Here is a 24134-nt window from a genome sequence, read left to right on the forward strand (position 1 = left end):
TTAAATTATTGTAATATATTACAGTCATTTGAAGACTTATCTTTACAATTTATTTTTTATATTTTAACTTAATCACTTTATACTTTTTGTATTTGGTATTTATATTTAAATTTTAATATTTAAACATATTTTTAATATTTTATTCTTAAACAGTTTTTGAAATGCTAAACTGAAATCTAAAATTTCCGGATTGCAATTTTTCTTAAAAGTTGATATATTTTATTTTTTGTTAGATATATTTCTACTTAGTTTCGAAACATTATATATTACTCACATATCTGAATAATTAAAAATCTGTGTTGTTGAATCATTACGTTATTTTGAAGCAGGAGATATGAAAAATGAGCAATGCTCTCGCCGGAACTGGAACCTGAACCTCTCCAATACACGCCGAGTGTGCTAACCGTTAAACCACGAAGGCGTGCTAGAGCGAGGGAGAAAATACAGTGTATGCTTGGCAAAAACTGTACGAAGGTAACATCTTAACGCTGTAGGTAGTTTATAATAGTAGTGACGAATTAAATCACAACAATTCAATTGAATTAAATACAAAAAGATTTATTTATTCCTGACTGTAAGTAGTGCTCATGGTAGAATGATTAATTATTTTGCTCAATAACAGCATTAAGTTAGAATTTATATTAATGAAACAGTGAACGTATAAAGTTTCCATTTCTCGACTTTCTAGCTTATGTTATTGTTCAATAAACAGTAACTTTAATTTAATTCAGCAACAAAAAAAAAAAAAAAAAAAAAAAAGTGACTAAATTAGATACTGTACTTTCCAAGTTTCGCTCTTTCTAATGTCTGCTCGGTTATTTGTCACCTCAGTATGACTTTTCATCTTCAGTTGGAGTACACTACAACTGCGGCATTAAGATCAATTCTCTATCAAACAAATGGATTCCCTACTTCATTTTTCATACCCAAGCTCTATCGTAAAACGTCACTTGCACGTTCTCCATTTATTAGAGAATGCTTCCTTTTCCATATGCACACCATGCTGTAACCAAGCCATTATTTACACCATGCTGTAAAGAAACAACAAAAATCTCGATTCCATAACCATTTCAGTCCTAGATTATACAGACGCACAGAAAATAATATGCTGCAAATTATTATCTGCAAGTGTCAGAAAAGTGCCTTTAAATTAAATTTCTACTTGAATAGTTTTGGCCCAGCAGCGGCCGAGCGGTAAAATCGCTGAACGCTGATAGTTCTGTCTGGTGTTCGAATCCCTGCAAACGGGCTGAGTGCATGGGTATTTTCATGGGTTTTCCTATGTATAACGTGTGTGCGAGCCAATTTCCCTAAGAAAGTCCTCCACGAAGGCATACCTCTTCTTAGGTAGGTAGCGCTTAAGTCCTTTGCCGTAATTAAATAAACCAAATCTAAATGAGTTGTTCTTGCTACCAAATGGTTCCATAAATAGCGTTCGTAGGCTAATATGCACCATACTAGTGCAGAAACATATGCGGACAAGACGTCAGATGAGAACTCTGGCGATGAGCAGTAAAACCTATATAATAAACTCTGCGTATGAAGGTGGTAGCAGGTCAAAAATGTCCAAGTCGAAAAGGAAATTAACACACATTTTTGTGCATAAAGTGAAGAAAGAGAAACGCCAAGTTTTGCTGCCAAAATTATTCACTGAAATCCCATACTTCATCAAATGCTCACTTCCCAAGAACCAAATTGATTTCCGAAAGGCTTTAAGGAGATATGCTTTAACCCTGACATTTATAGAATTCATTGGCCATTACAGCCTGGTGCTTCGTTCAATAGCCATTACAGCTGGGTGAAAAGCATTATAAGCATCATGTTAAAATAATTCACTCGTCTTTCCTTTTTTATCTTATATCTGTATAAGTCTTATGTTCATCTAGTTTTGCTTCTAACAATTTAATTTATAGAAGAAAACTTTGTTAGTAACCCCAAAGATGACTACAAGTCGATAAGTGTATAAGGCATTTTCCCCTCCTTTCTGCATGCCTTCGTGGTGTAACGGTAGCACACACAACGCGTATTCGAGAGGTCCATGTTTGAGTCCCGGCCAGGGCATTGCTCACTTTTCGTGTTTCTTACTTCAAAAATCCTAATAACTCTACAGTGGTTCCCGAACTAAAAGTTGGTGGATAATAATTCATTACCACCAGGATTTGGCGTTTGGATACCCTAATCTCCAGTCGCCCTTTAAAAGGGGGAGTATATAAGTCATTTTCTCCCTTCTTTCTGCATGCCTTTGTGATGTAACAGTAGCACACTTGACGAGTATTTGAGAGTCTCAAGTTCGAGTCCAGGAGAGGACATTGATAGTTTTTCACGTCTCCTACTTCAAAATAACCTAATGGCTCTGCAAGTATAGTTAAAATTTACTGGCAGTCGTTCAAAATAAGAACATCACCGTTCTATGTAAATAGGAAAGACTTCAAGATAGAATATAAATACATTACAAATACAACGAAATACGAAGCAAATGCAATTATAGAAATGGTAAAAAAATGCGTAAAAAAATCTAGGTTAGAGGACAAATAATTCTTTTTGTGTTATGCTGCAAATGGTTTAAGATCATAGTCTTCCTTTAGTATTTTATAACTGAAGAGATTACCTGAAATTAAACACTCACAGCCAAGTACTTTGTCGTAAACTTTTATTGAGATAGGTTTCAATAGTGTCAAGTCTGAGGTCTTTATGAAGTGTTTGATTTATGTTCTAAGTAAGAAACAGAAATTAAATCAAGAAATAATAGCATATCACATGTTCATATTTTTATATTGGTTTCAGCGTTAAAAATGTTGTAAAATTTTGTATATTTATGCAAGAAGTGGAAAGATAAAAATATTTTAGAAATTCTGCTGTTTCAAAGAATCAAAATATTTTTCTTCAACAGTATGAGACTCTTATATTGCGACCAGCTAGATTAATTTTCTTATCTGTACTTCCTTCTGTTCTAAACTATTCGGTGTTATTTTCATGTTTTTAAAATTTTTACTTTGGAATATTTACTTTTCCATGAACTCAATTAAAATGAGACAGATCGTCCATGAAACAGCATTTTCTGCTACATCCGTTATCTCAGAATTGTGAGATCTGTAATGTAATAAATTAAACACAAAGTGACTCCAAATAAAAATAAATAAAAAAATAAATAAATAAAAATACATGCATACATCAAGCTTATCATCTTTTGACGATTCTTGTACACGCTATGAACTTATGGCAATAATTGCTGTACTTAGTCATCATGTATGCATGCCAGCGCTGTCCGTGCGGGAACCTGAATGGCAAACACCGCTTGCCTGAGCCGTCAGAGAACCTAGAGAAGTTTTAACTTGTTAACTAAATGAAAAGCACTATTCTGAGTTCAGAGTTCTCCTCCTCAAAGTATTTGTTCTATGAAATACTGCTTGTGGAAAAATATAGAGCGCATCTGTAAAAAAATGGTGTTATTTTAATTAGAGGTAATGTACAACTCAGCTGTAAAGACGTAATTATCTTTTTCAACTGCATCACAAAATCTCCAAATCAATGACAAGGATGGCCACAAAATCCAGGATATTTTTTAATCTTTGATTTAGGGATTCTTAATGTCCTAAAATGATCTTTCAGCAAGTTGGGTCACCGTCACCATAATTCAGATCTGCCATTCTTCCAATGATCCCTGATTGCTCCAGCGAAGCATCTACTCGTGATGTCGATTCACGGGTTGTGTCTTCAGAACTCATACGGATAAGATCAAGCCAGTCTTAGAGAACAATGAAACACGTTGAAAATTAAGCAGTTTGCATATCTAAAACAAGATGTTTACCTGAATTCTCATTTCTAAGCATTTTAACGCAGTCCTTTTGTTTGTTTTACGTGTGTAATTGAGCTTCTGCCTGTTTACGTAATTTTTCTGTTCGCACAAAGCCAACAACCAGCATCAAAAAGACACCATTCGAATTGAAAGAATCACAAAATGCATAACAACTAATTAATTAGAAGTATTTGACAATTCATAATTCTGCTTTTGTTCTTCCCATTAGGAGTTTCTTTGAGAATAAAATGAATCCCTATTTTTTTCGTATCATCTTAACGTACACAAAAAATTACTTACTATAAAGGGTGAGCAAAATTTTATTTAATAGTCTATACTTTGCAAATAGGTTCATATTTTGCAATTTTTGCCCGTATTAATGAAAGAAATTTTCTGAATTATGACAGTTTTGTACTCGAAGTGGCGATGCAAAAATCATGAAATAATGCTAAAATTACCAATACACCAATTATATTCTACTACCCTAAACATGTTGTCCTCTTTATATTAAAGCTAAATAACATGAATTAAGTCTTCTTTAAGGTCAGGCATCCAGAATTAAATTTCATGTGGACTCTACGAATAACAGAATTTCAAGTAGAAAAGCAAATAACTGATACGAAATTTCTCTTTAATGAAATCTAAGCACGTTCTCTACCAGCCATCAGACAAAGACTGTGGAGAAGTCCCTTGTTTATTCTGATCAAAATGTACTGCTCTACCCATACGGTCATTTTACTTCAATGATTTCTAAGATAAATATAGACTGTCTGGGATTCATTGGGAAAAGTAAGCCCGAAAGAAATATTACCAGCTAATATCAACGCGAGCATCCCTGAACGATTGATAGATGCTCTACACTTTCAACTAATTATGCTCACTTAATTATGCTTAGTAAAACAGATATGCATTTGAGCAATGAAAATGAGAAGCGAATTTGATAAATAATATTATACTACTTAATGCATAATTTAAATATCTAGAAGTAACTACGAATTAATAAGTGATAACTGACCCTCACTACAGGAAGGAATGTGTTATGGTGTGTGTGTGTACAGGAAGGAATGCGATCTTGTGAATTTAATTTTTGATGTTGTAGTAAGGGCTGCCTTTTACATCCAATGATATGTGTAATAAAAACAAATGCTAACAAATGTTGCTAATGAAAATAAAAAAAGAACGTTAAAGAGAAGTTTTAGTCGCATGTGATTCTTTTATTTAAACACTAAAAACTTTCTAGAAATTGAGAGTATCAATAAAATAATGTTTTTTTGAGCGGTTGTGTAAACATTTATGTATTATACATGCTGAATTTCTTGTACTCCCAAATAAAAGACATGAAGGAATTCGAGCATATAATGTTTCATCAAGATGAAATACCATTTGCATTTTTCAATCATAATACAGACCCTGGTTTTTGGAAGTGTCCAGTTATTCGAATACGAGACTTTCCTAATTCACTCACATATCAGAATGATTTTGTAAGACGTTCCTGGTTTTTCGAGAGAGTAGACACATGTATGTATTGTCACAGCTTTTGAATACTATATTGAAAAGCGTCTTTCAAGTAACACATCAAGCATTGAAGAAGAGTATGACCAGAAAAGACCTGTCTCCAGTTATAGTATGGATTTTAAGATTCGCGTTTAGAATTTCGATGAATTTGCATAAGAAACTCGGCCATTTGGAATTTATTGCAATTGATTCAGGTAATATACTCGATAAATTATATAAAGTATATACGAATCGCCATTTGGGTTAAAACAAGGATGGCATATTCGAGTCCCCCAAATCCATAAATTTTGAAAAATTATTTGAGGATCGAGACCTTCCTCGCATTTGCCGTCATTCTAATCCTTCGTATCTTAGCTGAAAAATAAGGTGAAACGTTTTAACTCAACAGTTAGTTTTATTGACATCCAGCAAAAGCATTCGTTATATAAAATATATAATTGCTGGCCGCCCAACCGGGACAGTGATTAGTGACTCTGACTATTGTACTGAAGTACTATTGTACTCGGGTTCGAAACCCGGAGAAAGCATGGACGTTTGTAAATGTATAGTGTCCGTGTGCCATGAGGCTCTCTAAATATGCGGCGAGCCGAAAGTCCTTTCGAGATGTTATTTATTGGAGAACAGGGCTGGGAGACCCTCGAAACCATTTCTCCAGGTACTTTCGGGGTCTCTCAAAACTGGGGGCGGAACAGAGCTAAAGTCGGCCTGTCACCTGTATGGTGCTCAAGACTCTTGCCAACGACAGGACGTATGACTCCTTGCCGCGATGAATGTCGTGGGCTTGTGCTAACATTTGTCGACAAGTGGGATTGGTAAAAATATCAGCAACATACAATTGCTGCAAATTCAGTGGAGATAGATCACCGTAATACCACTTGTGCGCCACGCTCTTAATTTCCAAACATCATCAGCGTTTCATTTCTAATATTTTACTATAATTGACATTTGAAATAAACCTCTTTTCTTTATACATCACTCAATTTAAAAGGATAAAAATTTGAAAAATCTCAATTGTTACTAGGTTATTTTTTGTAAAATTAGGTTAGGCTAGGTAATTTAATTAGAGCAAAGTGGATGAGGACTAGCTGCCTAAGAGAAGGGAATGCTTTCGTGAAGGCCTTTTTGAAGGAAACTGATTCATATTCCAGTTAGAAACGGGGAAATTCACGAAACACAACCATGCAGCCATCCCCTTCGCGAGCCTATGGTTACTTCGCGAGCCTATGGAACTGTTAGTGATAAACTATTAGTATTCAGCACCTTAACCGCATGGCCACTGGTGGGATTTTCATCTTACTATACAAGAAATGAGCATCCGAATTCAAGAATTTAATTATTTGGGCCATTTACAAGGTTGGTTTGTAGCTTACAGATGTACTTAATGTATTCATAAATCTAATTGTTATCAAACGCATATTTCAAATTTTGCTTGAATTAAAAAAATTTTAATATTCAGTAAATGTTTGTCATTTTTTATTAATCTTATATTAAAATCTGCAAAAGGGGTCTGTAAAGGATTTGTATTTTACTCCCAAGAATACTTTTAAGGGCCCTATATGTAAAGTAAAAATATTCGAAATATTGTGCATGAAAAGGGTAAGAAGGAAATAACGTTACTTCAAAAATTATGATTAATTGAAACTACATTGTCCCTACTTTAATCGAATGCATGACTATTCAGTAAACGCGATTTGTTTTTTAAATTTATGCAAAATATTTTGCAACTTATCTGTTGTGATAATTGTTTCAAGTAGGTAATTGTGCCAATGAAATAGGTAATGTGTCAATAAAAATTCGAACACATTACATAGTATAACATTAGAAATATCTTTAGCAAGGATTTCACGAAATGTTTTGGAGTTATGTTGCCTTATCAAACAGCATTAGTATTTTCGTTACTTAAAACATTGAACTAAATTATTACTGAATCGGGTTCTTATTAATATATACTCTCTAGACTGCTTCATATGGTGGACTTTTTCTGTCCACAAATACTGTAGTTAGATTTATAACACTATTTAATAAATTCGAGTTTGTGTGCTTAACAATTGTGGAAAATGGAAAAATGGGAAAGGAAATATATCAGAAATAACCAATTTTCTTTAACCAATATTCAACTGTAAACCATTGGGGGAACTTTCTGATTTTATAAGTGCAATACACGAACGATAAAGATGCGAAAACTTATAAAAGCTCTTAAAATGCACAGATAGTCATTAATTTTTATCTTTCCATATTTTCACCAAAATACACATTTTATGTGCTGCAGAACTCATAACTTTTATTTTAGCAAACACTTTTACTTTTAAATTAATTATATGCATAGGATTAGGACTTGCATAACATTCTTCAGGCCATTAAATTTGATTTATTTCTGCTTCTGATGAGAAATCAATATTTCATATTTAAAAAACTATGCTGATGTATGACAAGAAGGATTTTAGTAACATCCTGCGAAGTATTTTGTTTCCATTCTTAAATTAACTTAAGATTGGCATAATACTTTCAAGCACAAGAAAACAAAGCACCTTTCCTCTCGGAGGCGGGCGGATTTTGCACTGATGGAAAGCTCCATTACCGGTCTCTGAGACTCCCAATCGCTTCGCTGGATGACCTAATCCCCGTTGAACGATAAAGACAAGAATAATGCTTTCGCTGCTGCTTTAAAAAATACCGTGTCTATCACACGATTACGTTGCTAAAGAAAGGCCAAGCGAAACGAATGTAAACACCACGAAATTTAGTGTTATTTTATAGCGAAATCTAGCGTTAGAAAATTAATTAAGTATTTGAAAAACCTAGAATATGAAAAACAATCTACCAAACTAAAGTGGAAAAATACACGAAACTGAAACTCTAATTTTTTAAAGCTATGAATATTTAAAGAGATTAATAAGAAGCTAAAATGTTTCACAATTTTGACGAAAATAAATACTCATTTGAAAAGTCAAAATGAGATAAATAAAAAAAGCTAAAGAAAGATAGATTATTTGATTACTTATTGATCCAAACATATAATAAAGAGCTAACCTATTAAAAAGATATATTTTTACACCATCTCGGTGAAACTGCTTAGGAATTTATGAAACTGATAAATTGGCATAAATATTTTTAAAGCTTCTAAAAAACCTTCTTGATATGCTAAAGTCTGATTGATAGATTAACTGTGGAGACGAAAGCAAGAGCTATGTGCTCTGGGGAAGATTCCTTTATAGAGGATTTAAGGAAAACAAGAACACATTCCTGTCAGACACGAAAAACACCGCTTAGAGAAATCTTCATGCATCGGGAACCGAACCTAGCACGAATTACCATTTTTCAGCGATCTCAATTAGTCAATCTGCCTACCAACTCAAAAATTCCTATGTGTATATTATAGCGAAACGAAAATTAAGACAATTATTAATTCTCTGAACGGCACGATCGTATATTTACGGTCTAGAATATTTTTGCAATATCTGTAAGAACGCAGATATACATGCATCTTAAAACAGGTCCAAGAAATTAAGGTAATATATTAAAAGTACATAATATAGGTATAAAGTATTGTGAGCATTTTAACATTAAAATCAAAAAAAAATTCTGTCTTATAATAGGTTTGGGAAATTTGTGCTTTCTTGGCGAAATCATGGCCCGTCCAGAGTGTTCGGGAATTAACAGTGTTTGGGTATGGAAAATTTATTTCTCCTTTTTTGTCATATGGCTCATATCTGTTAATACGAAGCAATAAAATTTCATTGGTGTTTGCCTGGTGTAAGTTAAACGACGCAAAAAGTGTGTAGGTATCTCTTTGAAATAATTATTTGCTTAGAATCGAGTCTTTCTTAATCTTAACTGAATATCTGCTTAGTTTGGAATAATATTACTTTATTATCTTTTTCTTTTTTTTTCGGTCGGGGGTGGGTTAGTCGACTAACAGCATTTGGATTTGGATAGACGTCTGGCTGTGAATCGTTTAAAACCAATAAAGCAGTCATTTTACGAACTTTGGAACTGTTTTAATAAATCCAGGCATGCTGTTGAACAATAATTTTGTGGCAATGAATACATCTGAAAACGTTACTTCAATTTCCTTTAATCTGGTTTAATTTTAAATATGTATATATAACTAAATTAAATCTTTGATATATATATCAAGGATTGAAGTAAATACATTAATTAAAATAACTGCCTAGTACTTGCGCAAAAGCTGTAAAATAATAAAATAATAATTTATTTATTAATGGATTGAGTATATTATCTTCTTTGAGAAAGTTAATAATATTTTAATTGAATGAAGTAACTTATAAGTATTTAAAAGAATTTTGAATTTTTTTTAAATGAAACATCAAGTAAGAATTAAGAAAAAATTTAAAATGTAAACTTTTAAAAATGACAATTAATCGGCAAACCAATTAACTATCGTCACTGGTCGAAAACTGGTTGACCTTTCAAGGGGAAACAAACCAACCCCGATCAGTTGACAATGATTAATAAATATAATATATGTAATATTTGTTTACATTTGAAACTCTTAGTAGAATAGTAAATTAAGTCAGTTTTGTGGACCAAGTTCAGTATTTTTTGCCGCGAGGGGCAAAAATTAATATTTTAGTTTTGTGAACCGAAAACGTTGTCTTCTCTGCCCGCTGGACAATTGCGTGTATTTGCGTAGAAACTCTAATTTTAACTGTAAAAATTGTTTTACGTGGTTTATAACTGTATTTGGTGCTTTTACAAATTTTAACGATATTTTAAGTTTTTATATGTTTTTGCCTTGTCGCGAAGTGACAAATGAATTAATTGAATGAGAAATGCGTCTAAAGAAATTCGAGGAATTAAATTTAAATGAAATGCAGTAAAAAGTATGTGCAACTTAATAGCTCATACGAGGAAGTCATGTGGTCTGCATATTTCCGAATATGCTGTTGAAAAAATAATCAATTATACACAAAAAGTAAGAAATTTATAACAAAATTCAATAGCAGTAAAATCCAAAAGCTCCAATAAATGTGAAAAAGAATTATCAACCAACTGTCACCGAACCAGAAGAATTCACGAAAACTACATATTTAGTTCACGAGAACTACAAAATACTTTCTCGCTAGACATACATATATTAAATGCATATATATGCGTATATATGTTAAACGCATATATATGTATGTTATATGAAACGCATAATCGAATTTAACATTTATTTATCTTTATTGTTCTTGTTCAGACTGTGTACTCTGCTACTCTAGTTTATATTTTTGCTTTATGATTATCATGTTATCACGTTTAGATAATGATTTGTGAATCTCATTGCTAAACCTGTTTTTCTTTTACTGCATAGATACTCGATTTTACTTTCAACAAATACTTGGATGAAAGGATTAGAATACGAGTTCCATTTTGGCTCCATTGCTGCGTTGTAATAAGATTTGAAAAATTAATTAAAATGGAAACAGATCTATTACGTAAGCTGCTATTAGTCTGCATTCCCATAATATTGCGAGGATGGGATATTTCCGTGAATTTGCTTTTGTCAGATTGCTCCTTCATTCAGTAATTACGGTCACCGAGTGGATAAGTCCGCTGGTACTCTGATAGTTCGATCGGATTTAGTATCCAAGTGAATAGGTTGGATACGTGGTTTGAGTTCAGGCTGATTACTAAAGTCCGCTTCTAGGCTAGGCTACACTCAAGCGTATACAGCTCTGATAGCAGTTTTATCAATGATCCACTCATGATGAGATCCAACCTTCTTTCCAATGTCCGGCGAGAGTAGAATTAAACAACTGTTGGGTCGTAAATTCTGACATTTAAGTTTTGCCTCGTATACATATAAGATTTCGCTTCAATGAAAGCTGTTTTAAGAGGCGAAACAGAAAATGTGTAAACTTAATTTGATGCAAAATTAAATACAATGCGTGCCTGCGATGATCGTGTAGTTTCAGCTCTTCCGACTATTATGAATCGTATTCAAATTCCAAACACAGTAAATAATACGTCACTTCAAAGACATTTTTTTATATAAAATTCCAGATATTTTATAAATTAAAACACCAGCGTATGATAATAAAAATTATTTTGGGTAAATACATGTTTTGCACAATATTTGCTTATTTTATATATGAACTATGCTAATGTATACATTCTGTATTTCAGGCAATACGTTATGGGTGAATGTCCAACTCCAAGCATCCATGTTGGAAATACAGAAACAAACTCTACCGTCTTGGGCAACGTAACTTTACTTGCTGGATCTAATGCCGCACTTCAAAGCACTACTAACGAAAGTGTGGAAAAATTAAAATTCATCGCTTATGGCATCGTGAGCTCCGTCATCATAGCCCTTGGAATATTGGGTAATTCTATCAATTTAGCCGTTCTCACTAGGCCTAATCTCAAAGGAGTTACATTCGTCTATCTTACATGGCTTGCCATCTCCGATCTCATGTCTCTTGTGGTGAGTTTGAGTTCTATGTTCAGACTTCATGGCATGCAACCCAGGACATACACTGCAGCTGTGTACTATTCTCATATCGAAATGCCCCTTGTGAATGCCTTTATGGCAAGCAGCGTATTCCTAGTTGTAGCATTAACTATTGACAGATACTTCTCTGTGTGCTTGCCAACACGATTTAAAGAAATGCATAACTCTCAACGTGCGAAGCGCTCGATACTAGCGGCTTATATCTCTGCTTTCGTTTTGTACATACCAATATGTTTTCAAAAGAAACCGGTGGCAGTGCCAGTGCCATTCACCGACAAAATTGAATATATAGCCTGCGAATACACGCCAGTGGCGTCACATACTGCTTTTAAAGCGTATCTCATGGTTAAAGAAGTGATTGTGAGACTTGGCCCTGTTGTGCTGTTAGCAGTTATGAATACAACCATCATAATAACTTTCCGAAAAACGTTGAGTAAAAGGAGAGAGATGCTTAGTATGCCAAATGCCAATTCAGCCACTCATCAGCAGAGAGATGGAAACAAGAAATACAGAGAAGAGCAAAGACTTATCATATTATTAGCTGGTATTGTGATACTCTTCTTCATCAGCATGACGCCAGCTGCCATTTTAACTATACTGAATAGTGACGATAAAGAATTCAATTTTGGCTTTCAGTTATTCAGAGCCATTGCTAATGTTTTAGAGCTGTCGAACTACGCGATGAATTTTTATGTTTATTGCATGTGCAGTTCCGAAATTCGAAGGACTTTCGTGGCATTAGCAACTTGCACGAAACTTACACTTTACGCAAGTTCTGCAAGTAGTAAACCATCAGTGGACAGTAGCAATAAATACTAAAGAAGAACATTCTTATGGATAATTCAGTAGTTTTACCTATGCTTAGTTCACGGATTACTGTTTCATATGGTTTTTAAATTATAAATATGATGTATCAGATGCTTATTATATGTATATTGTGGCATCAAAATGTCTAATGGCAGATGATTTTTAACTTTATTGATATAAGAGATTATACTGATTGAATTACTGAGAATTAAAGATACAGGGTTTGGTGAAATAATAGTGAAGCTAATTCAATAAAAACAGTTACCAGTATTTGGTTTCGTATATGAAAATGTAACAATTACTTTACTTCGGGCATGAAACATATCTTGATTTGGGATATCAGGAATATCTTATACGTTTGTGTACATAATGTAGTAGGTATTCATAAAAAATAGTTTCAGTATTAAAATTGTAGTTATTTTTATTCTGTATGTTATACAGCGTATGCATCTTAGTTGAAATTTTTAAATGACAGTTAATTTGATTTCTCGGATTTTTGACACACATGATATTAAAAAAAAGAACTTTATAATATCATGTGTGTCAAAAACTACTGTTAAGGATGGGTTAGTGGAGTTTACACGAAATACAGACATGTTTATAAGAATCCACTGAGGGTTTCCTGAATTTTGTATTAATGTATTGAGAAAATAAATTGCTTTACGCAAAATATTTTAAGTAAGAATTTTGATCTCATTTGCATTTAAAATTACTGAGTTATTTATAAATTAATTTTCAAGAATTTTATTTTGAAAAACATAATCTTAGATTGCAATAAATAGTCATTAATATTTAGAAATGAAGAGTTATTTCATTTATATTTTTTTAGACTTTTCTGGTGGTGAAATTTATCACACTCTATCATACTTACATTTCATGAAGAATGATATTTAATAACGACATTTAGCTTTATTATCATATAAAAGAACTCGCGTGTTAAAAATGTAACAAATGCACTTTAGTATAATAAACAGTTAGTATTGACTGACATATTAATTGAAACATGTACAGTTTCTGTTTACTTAAATAAGCTGACAGACGTATTTTAAAAGTAATTAATTGAATTCGATACTTAAAATACCTGTTTACATATTTCTCCCTGATAAATTGCGAAGAAAATTACGAATTCCTGTAAAGTAATCAAATTACATATTTTAGCCAAAGGCACTGAGTAAATTACATGAAAATATAGTCCATGCACATCAAATTTCCGAACAAATACTTGTTACACATATTTGTAATCATCATTAAAGTCTCACTGAGGCACTTTGTTTTGTAAATTGAAATTTTTTCGAACTTCGGAAACGCTTTACAGCATAAAAAGTTGAAAAATATAGTATTTGGTTATTTATGTTATTCTTTTATTTGTATTATAAAATTATTTTATCTGTGATTATTATTTAAACTGTTTCTACTATTATTATTTAAAAATAATTCTTTTGTTAGATGTACTCTGTGATATTAATTAAGCATCTAATGAACAAACTAATTTTTATTGACTTGTAATCGGTTTGAGGTATCCTTAAGAATTATTTCTTAGAATTTTTAAACTACGTACTTTAATATTCAATTAAACCAAATAAATTTAAATTTAGAATTATTGTGCTTTTATCGGTTGAGAATTCTACTAGAGAGCATTTTAAATCATTTGTGAAGATTGTGAAGTTTTTAAAATTTTACGAAATATTTGTATGTGTTTTTTGAATAAAATGTTTTTAATTATCCGTACTGTATTTGTATAAATCGATTATATTTTCGAAACTAATTTCTGATTATTTTAGCAAAAATCGAAAACATTTTCAGACACACGTGTACTCATAGCTCAGGATGATACAAGTTGAAATTACCACAAAAATAATTCTATAAAATATAGTTAATTCCGAAGAAAAACCTTACACTGACGTAGACTTTTAATAAAGCTCTAGCATTTGTAAGAGTGATCAGAAGTAGGTACCTGTTTTACAGTACTGAAAGAAAGACTTGGGCTAAAGAATGGGGATTCTATGCCTGATCGCCTTGGGATTGGGATTATTTAATTATGGCAAAGTACACGAGGGCTATCTGCCTAAAGGAAGGGGTGTCTTCGTGGAGAACGTTCTAAGGGAAAATGGCTCGTATACACGTAACACATGGGGAAAACCACGTAAACGCCCATGCAGTCAGCCCGTTCGCTGGATTCGAACCTCGGATGGAACTATCAGTGTTCAGCGTCTTTATCGCTCGGCCGCTGGTGGGCTTCTAATCGCCTTGGAAATCGAAAGAATATTAACCACAATCTCTGCTACTCAGGTTGTTTTTTGCTTAATTCTACGATGTTGTGTTTCGGTTCGAATCAGAATTAATAAAATGTTTGATACTTCAGGAATGTTAGTGGGAATTTAACACTTGTAAGAATTTTTGAGTGAAAAATATCAATCATTACGCTGATAAACGATTCGTTTTTATTGTGTATCAAACGTAATTAAAATGTGTTATTACCAAAAGGCCAAATGCAATTTAAAAAAATCTGATGTGTACACCACATGACTTCCTTGTATGGAACATTAAATTATACGCATTTGTTTCTTGCATTTCTTTTAAAATTATTGGATTTAATTAAATGTTCTTCGCCGACAACGCATAAACCACAATAGAATAAAAGCATTCTTTAAAATTCACTCTATTTGTTTAACATAGCGACACTCTGGCACTAGGTTCACTTAACAGTATTATATTTCATTCATATTATAACTGAGAATGCACAAAATGTATATCATTTAAAGAATTATCTAATCGTTGCCACATGTTCTTTTCAAATACTATAATAAAGCTTGAACGATGTAAAAAGGAAATTAAGCAAACAAAATAAAAAAGAAACAGTTTTTCACAGACAATTAAGTATTTCTCATTCAATCAATTCAGTTTTCACTTCGCGACAAGACAAAAATACATAAAAGCTCAAAATATCTGTATTAAAAATTACTAATTATTAAAAATTAAGTAAATCGTAAACACTTATTTCCTCGAAAAAATTCCAGAAAGGATTAAGCATGATTTAATTCGCAATAATAAATGAAGGCGTTATTTTTGTTGTTGCGAAACTTAGTCTCTCTAGATTGGCAAAAAATCTACAATTCTGCTGTTTCAAACGTAAACAAATATGTCCGCCATGTTATCTAAAACTTAACCGCACTTAAAAAGCTTTTAAATTGTTGACAATTGTACAAATATTGCTTCCAGAATTACGAAAGGCATAAAAACCTTAACTGGAAGATAAGAACAACATAATTCAATCATTTTTGAAGCAAAAAATGTACAATTTACAAACATATAAGAGTAACGAAACTGAGATCACTGTGCCGAGTAACAGAGTGGATATATATATAAATATAGTATTTATATAGGTTTGGTGCGGCCAATTGCAACCAAAATACGAGGTGCACATCTACATGTTATAGCAGTCCTATATACAAAATTTCAACGTTCTGAGGTTACTCGTTTTTGAGTTATGCGAGATACGTACGTACGTTCGTACGCACGTACGTACATACCTTCGTACAGACCTTCGTACAGACGCCACGAAAAATTCTCTTCAGAATTAATTTTAAAGCAGTTTTATAATTTTTTTGGAGGAAACGAGTCTTTTATTCTGTCCTTACGTACCGACATCACGCAAAAACATCGCTAAATTGCATTCGATAGCGGTCAAAATGGATATTTTCGTTGAAATATGCTGCCTGAACCTTTTCGCGATTACAATACTTCCTTTTTACTTCGTACAAGGAAGTAAAAACGGAAAATACGAGTCTGCCTCATTCACATGGGCCACAGGCAGCTTATTATTTAAACATAGTACATATTTTATTTCAGACAGCCTATCTATTTCTATTTTGCATTTTAGAGATTTTTAACAAGATGTTGGCGTCTTCTTCGGATATTCCCTTTTTACTTCCTTGTATAGTAAAAGGAGTATTGTAATCGCGAAAAGTTTCCGGTTTCATAATTCACTGAAAATATCCATTCTGACCTCCCTGGAACGGTGTTTTTGACGGACGTAAGGACAAAATATATTTTTTTCGTGACGTCTCTACGTGTTACTCATACGTATGTATGTGTCTTTCATAACTCAAAAACGAGTACCCTCAGAACATTGAAATTTTGTATATGAGATTGCCATAACATGTAGTTGTGCACCTCCTTTTTGGTTGTAATGGGCCAAACTACACTGGTGTGCAAAACGTAAGCAACAATGTAAATTTTAATCAGATAGCCATAAAATTGTAGAAAAGGGGTTCTTGCGTTCAGAACAATGAACACGCAATTCAGTAGAAAGGCATGCGCATGCAAATGTCAAGAAAAAAAGTCACAGGCTACGTGAGCGTACGCAAAATGCGTACGGTCGGCGCGCTCAACTCGAGATTACCATACAAGGAAGGATGAAGATGCCATTAAAGACATTCGCTGCAAGTACAAGGAGTTCTTTCGTGAAATATTGGCTAGAAGAAATGATCTGGATGACTTCACACGTGGAAGAATGATCGAAATTCTAGAGTAGGGGCGAAGTGTGACTAGTATAGCTGAAGAGTTCGGAATCAACAAAAGTGGCGTTTCGCGCGTTTAGAAAGCCTTCCGAAACATAGGTACAGCTATTAGAAAGGTTGGTGGTGGCCATCCCAGGAAAACAACTGCAGCAAAAAACCGATATATAGTCCTGCAGACGAAAAGAGCCTGAAACCAGTCAGCAAGAGCCACAGCTCAACAACAGCCGTGAACAGCAACGGGCGACAATTGTCGTGGTTTACTGTGTCCAAACACCTTCACAAAGGTGGCCTATGCGTCTGCCGTCCTGAACGCTGCATCCCTTTGAAAGTGGGCCATCGGCATCACCGTTTTGGCCAGCGTGGTTTCCTGATTTAAACCCCATAGAACATGTGTGGGATGCTTTGGAGGGATGCTTGTGACACGATTACATCCTCCGGGGAACACTCAGCAACTGAAACAGAGGCTGATTGAGGAATGGGCACTCTTACCTCAAGATCTGTTGGACAATCTGATGCTGAGTATGGAGAGACCATTCGAAGCAACCATTGCAATTAGGGGATGGCATATCCCATACTAATGAACACCTGCTTGGTGTTCTTCCTCTTGTACAAACAATCATGTGTAACGATACTGTGAGTTCAATAACGCCTGTTTTTCTTTGATTCCGTACTGTATGCATTGTATTAATTTTTAGAGCAATTATGATTTCGTCATCGTTTAAATACAAAATGCTGTCTCTTAATTCTGAATTTCATGTCTCTCAGATGTTTTCTAGTGGAGTTATGCCAAAAAGAACACCTGTTGCTTAAGTTTTGCACACCAGTGTAACAGTATATATACATAGATAGATAGAGGCTATGTGGGCGGCAGAAGTTGAATCTATGGAGTTTCTTGATTTAGAAAGATAATTTCATGGGCGAGATCGCACACCAAATGCACATACGGCACACAACATACAAGATACTAATAGAAAATGCTTTGAATTTCAATTCTTGTTGCCACCTCTAAGAAATCATTCCTAATAACTCTAAATATGATCAAACTATATACTGCTCTGATTTATTGCTAAGCCGATTATTTAATTTTCTATCAATTCCTACATTTATATATATATATATATATATACCCACTCCAATCTATTATCCAGCTCGTCGAGCTCAGTTTTTTTATTTTATGTTGGGAAATTGTGTACTTTTTTGCTTTAAAAGTGATTAAGTTATTTTTATGCTCCGGTTTTTATGCCTTTAGTTAATCTGCATGCAATAGCTGTAGAATTATCAACAATTTAAAAGTTGTTTAAGTGTTTCTAAGCTTAACGACAGAGCAGCCATTTGTTTACATTTGAAACTTTTAGTAGAATAGTGAATTAAGTCACTTTCTGCACGTTTAGTGTCTTTTTGCTGAACGAGACCAAAAATAAACTTTCAGTTTTATACTTACCCACTGGACGAATTGCATTTTTTTTCGTACAAACTCTAATTCTAAAAACTGCCTTTTAACTCTTTTAACTTTACTTGGTGTTTTATGTTTTTGTGTATTTTACAATTTTTAAGGAAGATGTTTTGAGTTTTATTTATTTTTGCTTGCCGGGAAGTGAGAACTGAATTAATTGAATAAGAAATAAGACTAAATGAAATGCAGCAAAAATGTGTATAATCTAACAGCCGTACAAGGAAGTCGTGATGTTCGTATCAGATTTTTTTTTTTCCATTTATAATGCATCTAAATAGAAATGACTTTTAACAAGCACAGTATTAACAAGAGCAACGGAATTATAGTTAATAATGAGCATAACAAGCAGACATATAACAATAAAATGAAATTATCATTTGGGACATCGGAAGACAGCTGCAATTATTATCATATAAATTCATATATTTTATTCATAATATTTTATTCATAATATTTTATCATATAAATGCTTTCCTTTGAATAATCTTTCAAGTGACATAACAATTTTGCCGGTTTTTTGTAGCATAACTAATTATATAAAAGTGCATTTTTATCAAATTAAACAGAATAACAACAAATATAATATTGTTACGTTATTTTCTTCCTTCACGTTCGTACGGGGTTCGTAGAGTTGGAGTGAATAACGATGACACTTGATGAAGTATCGAAACACATTTTCTTGACCAATCGTTCTACAGTTGGCTGAACACAAATGGAAGAATACGACAAAGTGCAGCTTACTTAGTAAATTGGAGTTTTACGGCCAGGAGATATAATATTCAAAAGTTATATGCCAAATGATACATTTATGAAATTTCTAGAATTTTCTAACTACTAAGTTTCGAAATCGAATTTTCGTCTCTGCAAAGTTTCCCTATTTAAAATAGGAAAAGAAACATTCTAATAATTAGGAACAACATTTTACTGCAAAGGATTCTCTTCCCTAGTTTCAGGTACTGCTATTTGAGAAGCAAAGCGTAAAATATGAGAATCTGATAGAGCACATATTGTTTAAAATTATTTTACTTTAAGTGCCACACATTTCACAATGATGAATGGCTTCAAAGGCTTGCATAACTATCTGACAGTGTTTCAACTGTAAATAAACTCAATTTAGAATTACAGAACAATTAAATAACTATTTTCAAAGTTTCTGACAAAATGAATTCCCTGATAAAAATTTTAGGATTTTATAGATCGAATATTGAAAAATTCGGAATGAAATACTTAAGACGCTTTACGGTTTTAACTCAGAAAATGAGTTTCATCATAAATCGAAGTCTCAGAGGACATAATAACCCACCTAAGTAATTACAAGGGCAATTTTAAACATTACGTTCTCAAAGGAAATGAGGGGGAGCAATTAATTTCAGATCATTTCAATCAAAAATTGTTTTTTAAAGCAGCCTTAAAGTCATCATTCTCTGGGACGAAAAGAAGAAAACTTACATATTAACCTTATGAAATGTAGTTTATTAAATCTAATGTATTAAAATAGTTCTGTAAGTGTTTAGGGGTTCTCTTATTGAGGAGTATGCGAAAGAATTAAGTTTGGAAATCAATGATCTACTCTAATAGAATACTAAAAGCAGCGGTTCTCAAACTTTTGACTAACGTGTACCATCTAACAAAAATTGAAAACCTTTAGTACCACCACTACAAAGTACCACTATCACCACCACTTTTGAATAAAGCTTTCAGATCACATAAATTTACGAGTATTAGAGAAAAAACTCAATCGGGATGTTGGGGTATTAGTTTTTGAATTTAATAGTTAAAAATACATTGCTTCTTTGTGTACCACCTATTTTTCTCTTGCGTACCACCAGCGGTACACGTACCATCGGTTGAGAACCCCTGCTCTAGACTATCATCACTGGAAATGGGCGTGTCGTTACAGTTCACGTCTGTAGCAATGTGTCACGAAAAAATTTGGGGTTTTAAAATGATCGATTTGAATAGGCTATTTACAAAGCGATACTGTTGACACGATTTTACTTTTATCTGATTGTGCTTCAAGTTAGAAACCCGTGACTAAAGTGTGCTTTATGAAAATGAATATATTACAAATTTCACGCATTTTTTTTTATTCCTTGCATATTTTTTATTCTATGTTAGAGCTTAAGACATAGAAAAAAACCGAAATGTTTAATATCTCTCTCAGTAATTCAATGTATTATATATTCTTTTGCCTTAGAATTCTTTTGCGTTTCACATTACTCTCAACAGATGGTTGCTCGGGCATTACCACTACGACAATTATTTTTCTTTATGGCCAATAGATGGCAGCATTACCGTTCATCTACTACGAATTACTGAATTTGGTCATTCAAAAGAGTTAAACGGTTTAGAAATTCTTTGTATTGAAAGGCATAAATTCAGATAATTTGTCACTTTCACCAATATTTCTCAGTTTTTGAAATAATATTAATTCTAGGCAAAAGGAATTCCAATGGTATAAATCTCGCCATCTCTTTGTTATAAATTTATTTGCAATATGAACCAGAAATTCTCTTTTTCATGCTGCATTTCTTATTGTATTTAGAAATTCATAAGTGGAATAAATACCTGTTTACACTGTCAAAAACTTGAGAGGAGAATCAACTGATGTAAACTGGTGGTCTTTAGTTGAAGAAAACTCTAATCAGTTTCATGTAAGTCAAAGAGCTGAATCTTAATTTTAAACCCATCATAGACGTAACATTCAGGTCAGATGATCAAATTTTACATTATTACAGGCTTTATCTTGCAATTGCTCTTATTTTCTTTGAACAAACATTGTGTAATTATTAGCAAGTTAATGAGTAATGAGAGTAACTCATTAACTAAGTTAATTAGCAAGTTAATGAGTTAAATCTATTTTCAAGCGTTTCGTAGGGTGATTTTAATTAACTTCTTCGGTTTCTATTACTTATCACAAATATAATCAAGCTCATAAATCGTTTAAACTTTCTATTTATTTTCTGTCATAAATATAGTTCTTAAATGCCATTTATAATCTCTTCATTTCTTATTATGTTTATTCTTCTGTTCCTAAGAAATATTCTTGTTATTTCTACCCAGGTTTGAATCCTTGTGAACCAGCTGGGTCATAGCTAGTCTTATTGTTTCCCCGTGTTTAACGTGAATATGAACCAGTCTACTGCATATATTTCGTTAAATTCACTCTGCGATTTGTTTTCGTTTGGAAGATCTAGTAAATAAACTTCTATGATGGGATTTTAACATATAGATCTCTTAGATTGTTGTCTCATTGTTAACCAAAATGTTAAAAGCAGAAGGTTTGAAAACCTATCTAATTCTTGAATAATAAATAAAAACGCTCAGTAAACATAGAAAAGCATTTGCTATGTGAAGAATGTAGCTATTATGCTACAGAAAAAAATTCACGAGCAAAAAGAATAAATATAATATGTTGTTGTCAATTCGTAAGTGCTAAATAAGAGCTTAAATCTAAGTGTCCTTTACATTAAGTATTTGAATTACCTGTTCAAATTTTGCTGAAGTGATCTCTAATACGAATCTATTGTCTCTTATGGGCACCTCGGATATAGCTATTTTAGCACCGTTTTATCTGTATCTTTGTTATGAAATTTGAGATGTTTTGACTAAGAAAAGACTGACTGTAATAATATGTCACTGAAGTTTAAAAGATGAATTGAATTGCATTTTTCTGATTGAATGGAAAAGACTTACATCTCTTCTAATTAATTTTTTAAATTTTTAAATGATTCATTATGGCCTGAAAATTTGAAACGTCTCTACTAAACACGTCTTTTCAGACATCAAAATTATTTCAGAAAATTTAAAGAATTCATACATCTATGTTTAGCAAGCGAAGTGGCACAAGTTGCATTTTTCCACACTATGAAGTTAATGCAGTAAAAACTGTAACGTATGTATGTATTCTTAATACACTTTAATACTTTCCTCGAGGTGATAAAATGTATTTTACTGTCCATATACTGTTTATTAACACGCAAAGAATTTCAAGCTGACTGGCAAAATATACCAGCTAGATAACTAAATATCCTTTTTTGTCTCTTGGTCAAGCGTATTTGGCAAGTAAAATAATTTTGCAGTTTCAGTATTCCAATCAATACCATTGAAGAGGAAATAGCTATTTGGAAGAGTCTTGATCTTATGCATCCCATATACAGTTATGGAGAGGGATAAAAGACGATGTAGTATGCGTAGGTAGTTTTGGGATTGTCAAAGTTATTCGCCATTTGTTTTATTGATAATGGAAATAAAAGTTTTGTTTCGTATTGATCTTTGTGGTTTAAAAGGAAAATTTAAAGGGAAAAAATCAATTGACGAACTTCCAATTTTCGGTAAGCCTTCCTTTCATCACTTAGATGATTTTATGCTTGGCAGTATTATAGGCAAGATTGAAGAAGAGCGAAAAATAACAGATGTTGTCAGAGAGTTCGACGTCAACCACAGTCCTCTTTCAAGGCACTGCGATTGAGGTAGTAAATCAGTTAATTGCTGCTTTTGGCTAGCGAATTTCCCGAAAACTGCAACTAAATGAGATATTTGCATCAAGGAGAACTAAACGTCCGCCGTCCTGTGGTGTGCATTCCATTGTCCTGACGGCAACATTCCGCTCGTCTGCAATGGCATCGCGAGCATCATAACACTTGATTCAGTAGAACATTGCTTGTGTACTATTCTTAGATGAAAGTAGGTTCAGTCTGCTGCCACATTATAGACGTCAATTGATTTGGTGTGTACTGCTTATCTTCCAGGAAAGGACCGATATCCAAGCCTCGGGATAAACAGTGGCCAATGTATGACTGGCTAGGCGCTATCCTAATTTATGCAATTCCTCCAAAAGCAGACATTCAGGAGTATCTTAAATGCTCGATTAAGGCTAATCCATCACTCAACGGCTAGTTTAGATATAAAAGTAATGCTCTCAATAGTCAGGTACTTATATACAAAAATACAAATTACATGCACAAAAATAGGGATTCATTTTTATTGTAACCTGAGATGCCACCTTACTCTTACCATGGGAATTCACTCAACTTTTCAACATTTTTTCGGTTCTTCCATATGTGTTCCGTCAACCGCAGACTTTTCGACGAATCTAAAACAGGCCATTTGAAATAAATCCTTCATAGAATGGAGAATATATATCTAAAAATTAACTCGCACAATGGAAGAAATATGCTATTTTTTCTCTATAATGACATTTTCTCTAAGCTTTACAATGAAGAATAAAAACATTGATGTGTTTCTTTCATTCTAGTAAAACTATATATTTGTTGAATGGCATTTTTGATTTTATCTCACGAAACTTCCTCCACATGTGTTTCGTCAATTGGATGTTATAACAAACGCCTGTTAAAAATTATCCTTCAACGATATGATATACACATACGTGGCTTAAATAGATAGGAGTATCTATAGAAAAGTTATTTTTGAAAAAACATATTCTATGAAAATTACTTTTATAATTTACCAGCTCTCATAGAACGGTTTCATAACAAGACACATTGCGCTATTTTCTTGGCCAAATCATTTTTCCAAACCAAACGTTTCACAGTTGCATGTTGTTAATACCATAAATTGTGG

At 32.9% G+C, this 24134-nt stretch overlaps 1 protein-coding gene across 3 annotated transcripts in view; it reads left to right on the forward strand.

Annotated features, from left to right (window-relative positions):
- Positions 1 to 14297, forward strand: part of LOC118181120 (putative G protein-coupled receptor AH9.1) — a 53284-nt gene extending 38987 nt beyond the window's left edge. For all 3 annotated transcript variants that reach the window (XM_035350194.2, XM_035350195.2, XM_035350193.2), the window contains exon 2: positions 11444 to 14297. In XM_035350194.2, coding sequence (XP_035206085.1) covers positions 11454 to 12590 — 1137 coding nt within the window. In that variant the 5' untranslated portion in view covers positions 11444 to 11453 and the 3' untranslated portion in view covers positions 12591 to 14297. The remainder of the gene's footprint in view (positions 1 to 11443) is intronic.
- Positions 14298 to 24134: the final 9837 nt, after the last annotated feature.

The sequence above is a fragment of the Stegodyphus dumicola genome, chromosome 3 (genome assembly GCF_044657685.1).
Source record: "Stegodyphus dumicola isolate Sdum_Otavi_A_Nest chromosome 3, ASM4465768v1".
NCBI lineage: Eukaryota > Metazoa > Arthropoda > Arachnida > Araneae > Eresidae > Stegodyphus > Stegodyphus dumicola.